General features: G+C 34.6%; 1 protein-coding gene across 1 annotated transcript in view; it reads right to left on the reverse strand.

The window, feature by feature from the left end:
* Window positions 1–10653, reverse strand: part of LOC126821593 (ubiquitin carboxyl-terminal hydrolase 34) — a 32640-nt gene extending 21987 nt beyond the window's left edge. The window contains exons 1-4 of the mRNA XM_056100927.1: window positions 10464–10653; window positions 8494–8584; window positions 7415–7781; window positions 6559–6609 (exon numbers count right to left, since the gene is read on the reverse strand). Coding sequence (XP_055956902.1) covers window positions 6559–6609; window positions 7415–7781; window positions 8494–8584; window positions 10464–10506 — 552 coding nt within the window. The 5' untranslated portion in view covers window positions 10507–10653. The remainder of the gene's footprint in view (window positions 1–6558; window positions 6610–7414; window positions 7782–8493; window positions 8585–10463) is intronic.
* Window positions 10654–13804: the final 3151 nt, after the last annotated feature.

Here is a 13804-nt window from a genome sequence, read left to right on the forward strand (position 1 = left end):
CGAAACTAAACCGCCCTCTGAAAATTTAGAGGAACTTCAGAGATTAGGAAGACAGTTGGACATAGCTGATGCACAACTGCGATACAAGTTTGTTTCCATTTTGCCATCATTATGTCAACAAGCTGTGGCAATGTCAATTAATGACAGGACTTCTATTTCTGACATAGCTCTCAAAGCTCAGTATTACTTTGACATTCACAAGAGTGACAGTAAAACTAAGGAAGTAACCTTTTTCACGGCAGAAAATGACAAGGATACTCAGATAGCACACTTAAAACAAGATTTAGCTGATCTTAAGCTAGAGCTGGAACGCCCATCACGACAATTTGCTTCAGGTTTTTCTTCTCCTCGGAGACGGTCATCTTCTCATCATTCTTCTTCCAATGATAATCGACGCATCGATCACTCAATCAGTCCTAAGGCACGCCATACCAATGAATTTCGACCTCATAGCCCTAGACAAAATCGAAATTCTCATTTCTCAAGACATAACAACAGATCATATTATAACAGTCGATTTTCTTCAAGTCGTCAAGATTTTTCTCCAAATCACCAAGATTTTTTTCAAAGTCATAGGAATCGTCAAATTGTCTGTGACTACTGTGGAAAGCCTAACCATACTTGGCGCTCTTGTTTCGTCCGCCAAAGGCACATGGCTGACAAACATAATCAGGATTTTTAATACAGGGAATTTGTTCCATTGCTCCGAATAAATTCCCGATGTCATCATCACAGACCAAACCTTTAAACATACAATTGTCAAAACGTAATTATTGTAAAGGTAATTTCCCTGATGGACATTCTGCTTTACTTTTGTTTGATAGTGGTGCTACTCGATCACTAATCTCATCATTTACTATTGAGTCATCTTCGTATCTCAGTGGTTTACCACTTCATAAATTAGAACAATCCCTAAAATTTAGAATGGCTAATGGTCAACTAATAGTTTGTTCTCATTCGCTACAACTTGAGATAGTTATTCAAGGTCATACTTTAGTTTTTGAAGTGTACATTGCTTCCAATCTTGTTGGAATTGATTTGATCGTTGGTCAAGAGACATTGGCAAAGTTGGATGCCAACCTTAGTTTTAATAACAATGTTTTGCAGTGTCGATCTACCAACATTTCATTCTCAACATCTAATTCAGTCTATGTCAAACCCAATCAGCAACGTTATGTTACTGTTCATGGTAAAATTCCAGGTATTTTTCGCAATCGCGAGGTTTTAATGACATGTAATAGTAAGATTAAAAGTGCTTGTCCTTCAACATTTCTTATCAAGCTAAAAAGAAATAGTGCTGTGATTCCAATATGTAATACAACTTCCAAGACATTACATATTCCATCATCTAGACCTATATCCCATGTTTCACTACATGACATTTTCGTTTGTGACTCTATTAATATATCTACAGAATATGAGTCTAATTACACCAGTCATTCATCAGACTCTGTATTTCGCTCTACAATTGACCTTACCAAAAGTCTTCTTACAGCCAACCAGAAAGACAATTTCTACCAGCTTTTGACTAAACATAAAGAAGCATTCAGCTTGAATGGCGAAATCGGAAAATGTCCCAATATCCAAGTTGATATTGACGTCACTGATGACAAACCTTTTTATATTAGGCCTTACCCTAAAACCGAAAAAGAAAAACGTATAGTTGATCAAGAGTTACAGAAATTAGTGAAGTTAGGAATACTTGCAGTTGGTAGTCAAGCCTACACATCACCTGTCTTGATTCTTCCAAAGAAGGGAACCAATGAAAAGCGAGTCGTTGTAGATTTCAGATATTTAAATTCGCGGATTAAGCGCTTAAATCATCCGTTTCCACTGTTGACAGACACTCTGAAGAGAATTGGTAACGCTTCACCTGCTGTTCTTAGTTGTTTAGATCTTAAGTCGGCTTTCTTTTCCCTTCCTTTATCGCCTAAAGCTCAACAGTACACAGGCATATCTTCATACTCTGGTGGAAAACATTACTATTTTAAGAGACTAACACAAGGATTATGTATATCTCCAGCGGTTTTTCAATCAACAGTTGATAATGTTTTAGCAACTATTCCAAGTAGTTACGATTTCTGTATCGCACACCATGATGATATAATTGTTTTTAGTCATGATACTGATTCTCATACACAACATTTAAATCTTCTTTTTAAGGCCCTTATTCAACATGGTTTAAAAATTTGTCCTCGTAAATGTGCATTTTTTCGTCAGGAAGTTACATATATGGGTCATAAAATACAACTTGGTTCAGAAGGCCTAGTGACTATTCAGCCTTTGTCAGATAGGTGTAAAGCCATTCAGAATCTTCCCAGGCCTAGGTCAACCAGAGATGTACGACGTTTTGTGGGCGCTGTCAATTATTTGTCAAACTTCTTGCCCAGTTTGCAATCCATATTGCAACCTCTACATAAGATATCCAATAAACGTTCGGTTTTCAAATGGTCAGAAGCTCAAGAAACAGCCTTCACTAAAGTAAAATCTTTGTTAGTAAAGCCACCCGTTCTATATATGCCTTCTGGCACCGGACGCTTAACCCTTTACAGCGATACATCTCGCTTTGCAACAGGATCTTACCTTACTCAAGTCATTCAAGGTCAAGAACGACTGTTAGGATATTACTCAAAACGCTTACCAAAAGCTTGTGAAAGATATTCCGTTACTGAATTAGAGTTATTCGGATTACTCATAAATATTTCCAATTTCCAGTATTTATTACGTGGAGTAGAATTTGATGCATACGTAGATCATGCAGCCATCATTCATCTATTTGATTCAAAACGTGCACCTTGTACAAATCGACTTCAGAAACTTTTAGTAAAACTCTCCCGTTTTTCCTTCAAGATCGGTTACAAAAAGGGAAAGGAGCTAGTTCTCGCAGATTTTTTGTCTCGTAATCCCCTTGAGGATGATTCAGAGATAGATTCAGTAGTTCCTACAGCATTTACTTTAACAGAAAGACCTATAACTCGTCAGTGGGCAAAACAACAGAACATACCCATTCCGGATCTTAATTCCTCAAAACAAAAGTTATCTTCTTCATCTATGCTTACCAATCCTCCAGTTTCAGCAAATCAACAATCTCTTCATAATTTTCCCAGTGATTTTGAAGATAGATCCAATGATAGACAAGCCGTCTCTACATCAAAGTCTGGCAACAAGTCTCATACTATTCAACAATCAACTCAGCAAGAGTCTACTCCCTTGTCTTCTGTTTATGCACCACCTTCTACTTTCCCCAATGAACCTCGACTTGTTGACCGAATCCTTGACTCAGACACACCCAATGTTGAAATACCTATTGAATTGTGCATGCCTCCTAGCCCAGTTGTTCATAATTCTGCACAGGTTGTTAAATCTCATTTTCCCAAACAGCGAGAGTTGGATAAATTACTTTCAATCATCAAGAGAAAAATGATACGAGATTACAATCTTCCTATTGATTGCAATCAACTGCGTATACAACAAGAGACATCACCATATTTTAAACCCATTTATGACTATTTATCTCACGGTATACTTCCTTCCAACCGTGCAGCAGCCAAATCGGTTAAGAATAAATCTGACGAATATATTCTCTATGATAATGTATTATTTCGTCTTATTATTCATAAGGATGAAACATTTAGTCTCCAGTTGGCAATTCCTGAATCGATGTGTTCTAATTTAATCAGTATTTACCATGATAATATTCTATCCAGTCATCAAGGTATTACCAGAACTTACCTCACCATGCGGAAACTTTTTTATTTTCCACAGATGTTTCACACCATAGCTAATTATATTAGCAGCTGCCATCCATGCCAACAGTTTAAACCGAAGTCAGATGATGTTCGTATTTTTCATCCACGAATACCTACCGAATTTCGAACTTTCGATAAACTTTGCTTAGATTTTAAATCCATGCCAGCTTCACCCAGTGGATTCAAACATTTAATGGTGATATGCGACGAAATAACTAGATTTATACTGTGTGTTCCATTGAAGTCTCTTGATGCGGAAACTATTTGTGAGGCTATCATCCAAAAGATCGTTTGCATTTTTGGCCCTCCTTCTGTATTAATTACAGATGCAGCATCCTCTTTGACAGGAAAATTGGTATCTATTCTTTGTTCTTCATTAGGAATAGATCACAAACTAATCAGTGTTGCAAACCATGGTAGCTTGTTGGTTGAGAGACATATTAAATCTGTATCTGACCTTCTCAAATTCAATCTAAATCAATTTGGTACGGATTGGGTCAGGTTTGTTTCTACCAGTTGTTATGCATATAATTCATTTGTTTCACCACAACTTGGAAATCATAGCCCATATCAGCTCGTTTTTGGAAAAGAACCCAAAAATCTTACTTCTCTCAACTGGAACTTTGACAAGAGTCTTTGTAAATCCTATTCGGATTATTTGTCACATTTGAAACAAAAGTTTGATTCTATGTCTTCTACTATTTTAGATTTGCAAAAACGCAAACAATTAAGTCAAAATGTTAGTATCTCACACAGTCTAAGTACAAATCCAGTTTATGGATTAGGACAGTTTGTTTATGTTCTGAAACCTTCCTCATCAGCTTTAACCTCTAAGTCAAAGAAAATCAAAGCTGAATGGTGCGGACCTTTGATTGTCCACCAGATTTTGGATCGCACACATTACATTTTAGCAACATTAGATGGTAGAGTTTTGCCTGATGTCTATTCCATTAATCGGCTTAAACCTTGTTTCATAAGAACTAATGAGCCAGTAAAGAGATTAACACATATTGACCAATTACGTAAACAATTAGGTAAATCTGTATCTAGCAATGATTCACCTGTATTGAATACTAAGGATAGTTTGTATCAGTTTACAGATGAAAATGGTTATAATTTACCTGAATTTAATAATAAGTTTATTACTTATGATAGATTTACTACTTCTGTTGATATTAATAGATGTATACCTAATCAAACTATTGCCTCTTTATCTATGTTATCACCTCCTCAAATGGAAGAACAACTCAACTACTTAACAGAAGTTGTGAATGATGACAATTTTATTGAAATCAAAAGAGCAAGATTTAAATTTGGTAAATTTCAATTGCTTGTCAAATTTAGCCCAAAACAACAACAAAGTTGTGAATGGATTAATATAGATCATAATGTTGAGTTTTGTAATATTGCTCATGAGTTAATTAATGAAAATACTCTACAAGTAACTGGTAATCTCCGTAAATATCAAAGTAAATATTTTTAGAATTGTTCCTTACACAATGTGTTTAAGCTTGTATTGAAGGTAAACCTATTTTTGCTATTTATCATACACTCCTATATTATGATGAGACTCTTCATAGTTAAAATTAGATCATTATTGTTTATATGTATCTGATAGTTGGATAATTTGATATACACTTGTATGTTAAAGAGATAATATAGTATTAGGTTGGAGCAATACTTCTCAATCAAGTTTGTTTTATAGAGAACATTTCAAAATGGAGTTATCGTAGGATTTCTATGTATATTATAGATGACATGTAATTTTCATAATTTGTTTTGTTTTAATTAACATTCAATATTGTTCTTGTTTTACTACTTTCTCATTTTTGGTATCATATCGTATCATCCCTCATTTTTATTCTCATGTATATTTAAGCTTTTCTTATTTTTGTGTGATAGTGTGTGAATGTTTTTCCATTTATATCTCTTCTTTTCAAAAATTCCTATGGAATTTTGTTTTAACGCGGGGGGATGTCATATTGTGGTATATTCTATATCATTGTGGTCTGAAACCTTATGTTTAAGCAGACACAAGTTGTCTCCCTTATGTTGTAGTTCTTCTGCCTTTTAGAGTAATAAAGATAGAGATTGGAATTCTAACATGGAGAATGGTTGATTTTTATTTTCACCCACATATAAATGTGTAACACCCCTGGATCCAAGGATCCGAATACAACAGTAGGGAGCATGATAATTATCATCCACAAAAGAAAGCATTTAAAAGATCTTTAAAAAGTAAGAAGGTGAATCGACACCAATTATCTAAATTACTATTGTCCAGTGCCATTTATGATTGTCAATTAGCACAGTGTTGTGTACTTGAACCTCCTGGACTCATCAAATTCAATCGGAAAGGTTTAATAGAGTTACCTCCCTTTACCACAGAAAATATGAACATTTATTTTATGATCGGTAGTGGAATACCGCGTTTTATCAGTGAAATAAAAGTGTTATTCCACTGGCTCGCAGTAGTCCATGTTGTTTTTACCTAAAATGATTGTAAAATCATAAAATAAATAGAACATTTGTCATTTTATTTCATCTCTAAGCAAGAAAACGTTTTCTTGCTTCTCGATGAAATAAAATATGTTATTCACTCTAAAACGACAAATATCCTCTATGTAATAATTTTGAAAAGTCTTTATTGTTTTTAAAATAAAAATCTGGTCATGCAGTCTTTTTAAGTAATGCCATGGAATCCCAGAACCAGGATATTGCTTTTATGCAGCCTTAGATGGAATACATAAACTAAATATGAATCAAGAAAATCAACCATATTGAATAAAATAATCTAACTAGTACTTACTGAGATTTCACAATAATTGTTAAGTGCACTTGTTTCATGTTGTGAAAGCTCCTACAAAATAAAAATAGGAAAAAAAATAATTTATCATCAACACAAGAAATATGGATACTGTTATACACTACTGAAAGTTTGTATTATTATTTTTTTTTAGTGGAGCTCACATAAATTTGAATTCAAATAACTTTTCGAGGCTAATGTAACTGATTTTGAATCGCTTAAAAAGTACAATAATATGAAAGTTGAATCCCTAAAAATAGTTTAATTCAGTTCAGTATTTACAAAGATATGATGAACTGAAAATTTCGCAACATTCGGCAACGTCTTCAGAAAATAAAAACAAGCCAGTGTCACAAATAAGTGTTAGGTTAAATCGTTTGTTGACCACCTTTTTAACTTGATTCAATCCAAGCCGGGTGATTATCTACCCTTGATATTTCGGTCTTGTTTTCCTAATCAAAAGTGAAATGATTAATCTGAGTACAATTTAGTGTTGATAAAGCCTTGAAAAATTAAGATATTTTATCTGAAAAATGCATAATAATGAGAGAGAGAGAAATGTCGTTTAACGTCAATTCAACACAAACTAGGTCATTTCGGGACTAACACATGGTTCAATTTTATTTCAATAATTCACTTGCGCGTAAGGGTCTTTAGCAGTGGGAGGAAACTGGAGGACCCAGCGAAAACCCTTGAGGTTGGACAGACAACCCTACTCCTTGTCACCTACAACCGGTTAATCGAAACCCCGCCAGTTGACTCAATGACAGACTGTATGCTAACCATTCGGCCATCCACACCCCCCCCAATCATCAATTATTCTACTTTCTCCGTGAAATTAATGTAATAAATGATTTACCTCCAATGATGTGTGGATAAAATGTTTGTAAGCCATATAAAGGGGAAAATTCATCAGAAAAACTTTAGTTATGAATTGAACTAATTTCTCTTTTTCTTCTAAAGACCAATATTCATTTTCTTCTTCTTGATCTTCTGATTTTTCTTCCTTTTCTTCTTTTTTCTCTGTTTTTTCTTCTTTGTCAACTTCAGGTTGCTCTTCATCTTTAGTCTTTTGATCCTCATCTTTAGGGTAAATTTTATCGAATTCTTTCTGTATGTCGGTCGGCAGAGTTTGTATCAAGCGGATCGCAGTCCGTAATACAGTCTGAATCAGGTTATTCAGTTTTTCAATGTTCTTGAAGTCCTTGTAACAGCACATGCATTGCCTGTAATGAAAGAAATGAGATCTCAAGTCATTTCATTATCTGATGAAGCTCCATGTTTCTTGCCTTTTAGAAAACTTGGTAATTAATTAATGAGAATCTGCAAGAATTAGTTTCTGTTTTTCTCATGAATATTCTCACCCGACCAGAATGTGGACTCAATGAAAAATCTGCTGCCTACATGAAGTATACATGTCTTCATTAACCCAGTAGGTGTAGAAAGGTTAGAAATTTAACCACTTCTTTCATTTCATTTACTCACTAACATTCGGGTGTAGGCCGAGAAAGTTCATCAGGATTTTCTGGCATGGTTTCTCCTTGTCAGTGGTGCAGGACGGAGGGCCTAACAAGGACAGCTGTCTAGTCGTTCGGATGGGATGGAAAACACACGTCCTGTGTACACATTGGCGTGCGCGTAAAAGATCCCTTGGCTGATGAAATTAGATATGAGTAGGCCGTAGCGCCATTGTCCAGTCAAAATTTCCCTCATAGCATACTGTATGGCATATGTCCGTCTTCATTAACCCAGTCGGAGCAGAACAGTAGGACGTTAAACCCCATTCCATTCCATTTCATTTCATCACTAACGCAATACAATAGAGTTGATATCACATTGTTTATGTCTCAGTACTACAATATAGAAAGCTTGTCCAGACACATGTATTACAAGCTTTATTTTCAGATCTACACCTACTATGAACCTTCTGTTCCTTACCTCTGTGCCCATGTTCCAACATATAAAATAACAGCTTGTATCTCTCTTTTATTAAGCTGTAAACCAACATTACTGTGAACTCGTTCATCATCTATAATAAAGGAATAAACAGTTTACCATATTGTAGTTGTGTCTAGCCTGCTCTTTATCAGCCAGGTCACTGAGGTGAGCCCAAATTAGTTCTAAAAACATTTTTGTTCCATAAATATGTCATATGTTACGGAAAAGTTGAACAAGGGGGACATAATATTTTTGCAGCTACAGGCAACCACAGGAGGCATGCACCTGATTATGTTCCCTTTACATTGTTAATGCAAGGGCCACAGTGACACTTCCAGCCAGTGACCTTATGAAAGCTTAATCCAGCCCTGCTCTAGTCTTTTGTACAACAACAGAACATTAAAGCCAACATTGGGGAATACTAAAAGTGCACGATATTTACATGTATAGTATATAAAAAATACAATAAAGTAATAAGCAAATAATACCATAAAATTTATTCTTTAATTTTCCAATGCATGTTCAAATGTTTCTAAATACTATGATTGTCTTATAGTATTGTTGTTTCAGGTTATTTAGGGTTTTTTATTGTTAGAAATACTGGTACAAACTCTAACCCTGGTATACCAAGAATATGATCAACAAGTTTAGTTGATGTTTCAGCCAATGTGTCATACACAAAAATTAGAGGTCGATTCTAAAGACTCGATTCAAATTTTCATAATGTGTGGTTTGGATTTTCACATTGATATTCCCCAATCGGATAATTTCATCAAAAAAATACAACAGGTTTTGAAACAGCAAAAGCCTGACCCGTTTGCAGCATTGGAAAACATTAGCAGTAATAGACACTACAGTTACAGAACTCAATTAATTGGTATCATATGTTTGTAATAATAGGCCATACAGTTACAGAACTCAATTAGTTGGTACCATAATTTAGTAATAATAGGTCGTACATTTGCATAACTCAATTAGCTGGTACCGTTTAATAGGCCTTTCAGTTACAGAACTTAATTGGTTGGTACTGTATATTAGTAATAATAGTCTGTACTGTTACAGAACTCAATCAGTTGGTACCTTGTGTTAGTAATAATAGGTCCCACAGTTGCAGAACTCAATTACCTGGTACCATACGTTAGTAATAATAGGTCTTTCAGTTACAGAACTCAATTGGTTGGTACTGTATATTAGTAAGAATAGGCCAAACAGTTACAGAACTCAACTAGTTGGTATCGTGTGCTGGTAATAATAGGTCTTACAAATACAGAACACAACTAGTTGGCACCGTGTGTTAGTAATAATAGGCCAAACAGTTACAGAACTCAACTAGGTGGTACTGTGTGCTGGTAATAAATAAACCTTACAGTTACAGAACTCAACTAGTTGGTACCGTGTGTTAGTAATAAGCCAAACAGTTACAGAACTTAAATAACTGATACTGTGTGTATTAATTCATTCATTAAACTTTGATGGCATCAAAGCATGGATAACATATACTACTACAGTACTTAAAAATCAACCTGTAAAATTCTTAAATTCAATACTAGAATATTGAATATCATCACAGTCTCACAGACACAGTTAGATGAGATCTACATAGCTTGGGGTTCAACATGTACAACTGATATCAAAAAACTAAAATGTAACAATATTTGGCCTAGTACGTTGACCAGCCTACTTTTGACTTCTACTAGTGCTACTACTAACCATAACCCTAACCCTAAGTAGCCGGATCAACGTACTGCGCCCAACAATATTTTTACATTTCATTATAATTATTGCATAGTAGTAGTTGTGCCTAAACAGAAAAATAATTTCTGTCCTATACAATTGAGAAAAAAGGCTTTAAAATTGTTTGATTCTATTCCTGATTACATATTTAGTAAATAAATAATGTCAATACAATCATTTTATTGCATGGATGAAAAATAAAAACAAATCATAAACTCAAAATTGCATCCACTTACGATTGTCTAGAAGAATCAAAACGTCCGTGCAAGTTTCACACATGGCATTTGCTTATAATTCATAAACACGCTATCTAAACTTAGATGTCAATCATGTCAATAGTATTATACTAAGTTCAATAATAAACAATAAGTAATATCTTCCACTTGTCAGAGCCGAAGAAATGTCTAGCCCGCCATATTGGTTAGTTTTCTTTCTTTTTCCCAAACATTTTGATTATTTTGAAACAACCCCAGAAGTGACGTAGGGTTTAATGTCTTGGTTGTCAGGTCTCTCGGTTATTCACAGGGAGGCATAAAATTAAATGATGAGTGACTACCGCGCAAGACAATTTAATTTCAACCAAATAGTTACTAAATAGTCTTAAACACTTTCATATTAGTATAAAACAAAAGAATATAACTGAAAATAAATAGCTGAGGCTTTTGTTACTGTATTTGTCTGCGTTTTTTTTTGGTTTTCTTGTTTTGTTTTGTTTTTTTTTTTTTTTTTTTTTTGGGGGGGGGGGTGTTTTGAGGTTTTTTTCCAGAGTTTTGCTCTCGCGAATAGTTTCAAATGGCATAACAGTTATGGTTCCCTTAATAACGCAATTTTCAACTCTTTACAAATGATTTTCTACTTTTTACTCTAGACGGCATTTTGAACCCGATACCGCAACATATGATTTTACACACTGATCAGCAGTGAATAATCGCTAGGCCGCTACAATCACTGATAAGGATGACATCAATGCGACCTAATGAGTCTCAAATATTAATTTTTTTCCACCGAAAAATTAAATTCTAAAACATTTTTATGATGCATTAGAAAAATAAATAAAGACGTTTGACGTATTTGTGGGTAAAAATTATTTCCTATTTAGTGTAAAGGGGTATTAAAATGACTAAAAGACAGCATTCTGCCCGAAGCAGTAACGTCTTATGTAAACAATGCACGCGCCATTCAGCCAATGGTTGACGCCGCGTGCTGTGACGGCACGTGTTAAAGGCAGTCATCTTTTACAGAGATATTAGATGACTCGTAATTCTCTGTGAAACAGATTGATGATTTTAGAGTTAGTTTAGTTATCCTTCATATTGACGAACAAATTTTCCCCGTTGCAGGGTTTTTCACTGGCCATTTATGACCGTTCATCGCCCAGTTTTGTTTTCATGGGCCATTTAGTAACAACTTGGTTACACATAAAAACCGTTTCGGCGGTTGTTGGCTATAAAAATAAACACCTCTAAATATATGAAATACAATTTTATATTTTTCAAAGAAATGAAACTTTTATGGTTTGAGAATTAGACGGGAAGAGTAAGATTGTTGTGTTAAGCAGGGGGAACAACCCTTTCCATTACATTTTTGAACAGCATGTTCGCAGAGATTACAAAACCACTCTGTAATCTGTGTAACAAATCTGTTATCATATTATATCATATCATACCACAATCTAAAAGAAAACAAAAACTAATACCCAAAATATTTAAAAATTCTGAACTTGATAACTAATATATATTGTCTGCATGGATCAATAGTTGACGGATCCCGAGAAAAAAACAACTTTTATTGCGAATTCATCTTTTTTGTAATACATTTTAGAAAGTTAATTTATGTTAGGGGAGTAGAAATCTAAATCATTTTTCTTGGAATAGCGTTATTGCGAGTAACTGATTTTATTTTTTTCCCCGTCTTCATTAGCCCATTCGGAGCAGAACAGTAGGAAGTTAAACCCCATTTCATTTCATTTCATTTATTTCTTTCGGATTAAAATTAATATTTCTCTGAAGGATAAATATTTCAATAAATTTGAAGTGAACCCTGATTCAATACCCCAAATTTCAGACTCGGGGCAGACCTAGTGTAGCCGCCAACCCCGAACAGACAGACAGACAAACGACAGTCACAAATATATATATATATATAGATTAGCTCCTTTAACATTAGCCCATTCGCAAAATGAATTTGTATTCGACAACCATTGTGCATGCTAACTAGTTTTGTTGGATGTCAGTTTTTTCCTAGAAAATTTTACATCAAACACTAATAACACCAACAAAAATTCGGCCAGTTGACGCAAATCGGCGAGTAGGCCTATCCACCAAACGACGATCTTTTGACTCAACTAAGTCAAATGAGCACGAGACTGAGGTTATGCTGGGGAAAGAAAAACTGAAGAAAATAACCCAAGAAAAAGAAAACCGGAGGCCAGCAGGCCGATGTTTTTCTGTCGAGATTTTTTTTTCTGAAGTCTTTCTTCCTCAGCATAACCGAAGTCGAGGACTTTATCTTGCTTATAAGCCGTCTATGTTTACATGTACGTAAAATGAGAATATCACAGAATTCCCGTAAGAAAAACCTTATATCATGTTTTCTTATGGAAAAAAACCTATCCTGGAAGAATAACCCGTTACAGGTTTAAATCAAAACTTTCAGAAGAATAACCCCAAATTCCCCTGTATATATCTAAAGCCGCCACCGACTTTCAGACCGCAAGTTATTCCGGGCATAGAGTATCCCCAAAGATCAAAGAGATTTACCGTTATAGGTTTATAATGCGGGTTATTGGACAGAATAGTCAAAGTATACCCCATAGGAGTATTATTCAAGTAATCAATTAACTTGTTTAGCTTTCCACTTGTCTTTGACTTTCTTAAAGGGCGTATGGCTTTATTCTTTGGAATCTTAAAATAGACGAAAATGGGCTTGAAATCACAATTAATGTAACATGAATGCATATAAAGTATATTTAGTTTTTAAAATAAATATTGTAATTTCTAATGTATTATGTTCGGTAAAATACGTTTTTTTTTTTTAATTATTATTTTGTCGTTTGTGAATTATCCATTACTAATTACTTCCGCATTCTTATGTAAGATATTTTGTTCTGTATTCATTACAAATGGCGCCCGAAACCACAGAATACACGACTCGTGTACTGATGTTCATTGTGTCTTAAATACTAGATATTTGGATGCCATATTTTCACAATCTGATTAAAATACAGATCTATATTTCGTTTCTATTTTTATACTTTCGATGGCCTACACTACAAGAAGATCTGACAAGTTATTGTGGAGTTCACGTCAGGGGTCAAACGTGTGGCTTTTGACCCTATGACGTCAGACATCAATTAATCAATCAGCGTTGACTTTTCTAGTGGTTTACCCACAGTTCCTTGCACCAAAAGGCCAAAAGCTCGCCGTAACAGACCTTTTCATTGGCTAATCCCTCACATCTGCCAGAACACGTCAATGATAACAACTCTTCCAGATCTTTGTGAAGTAAAGACAAGTAAAACGAAATTTTGAACTATAAAAACGAAACGAAACAAAATCTGTGTTTTGATCAGATTGAT

The sequence above is a fragment of the Patella vulgata genome, chromosome 5 (assembly GCF_932274485.2).
Source record: "Patella vulgata chromosome 5, xgPatVulg1.2, whole genome shotgun sequence".
Lineage (NCBI taxonomy): Eukaryota > Metazoa > Mollusca > Gastropoda > Patellidae > Patella > Patella vulgata.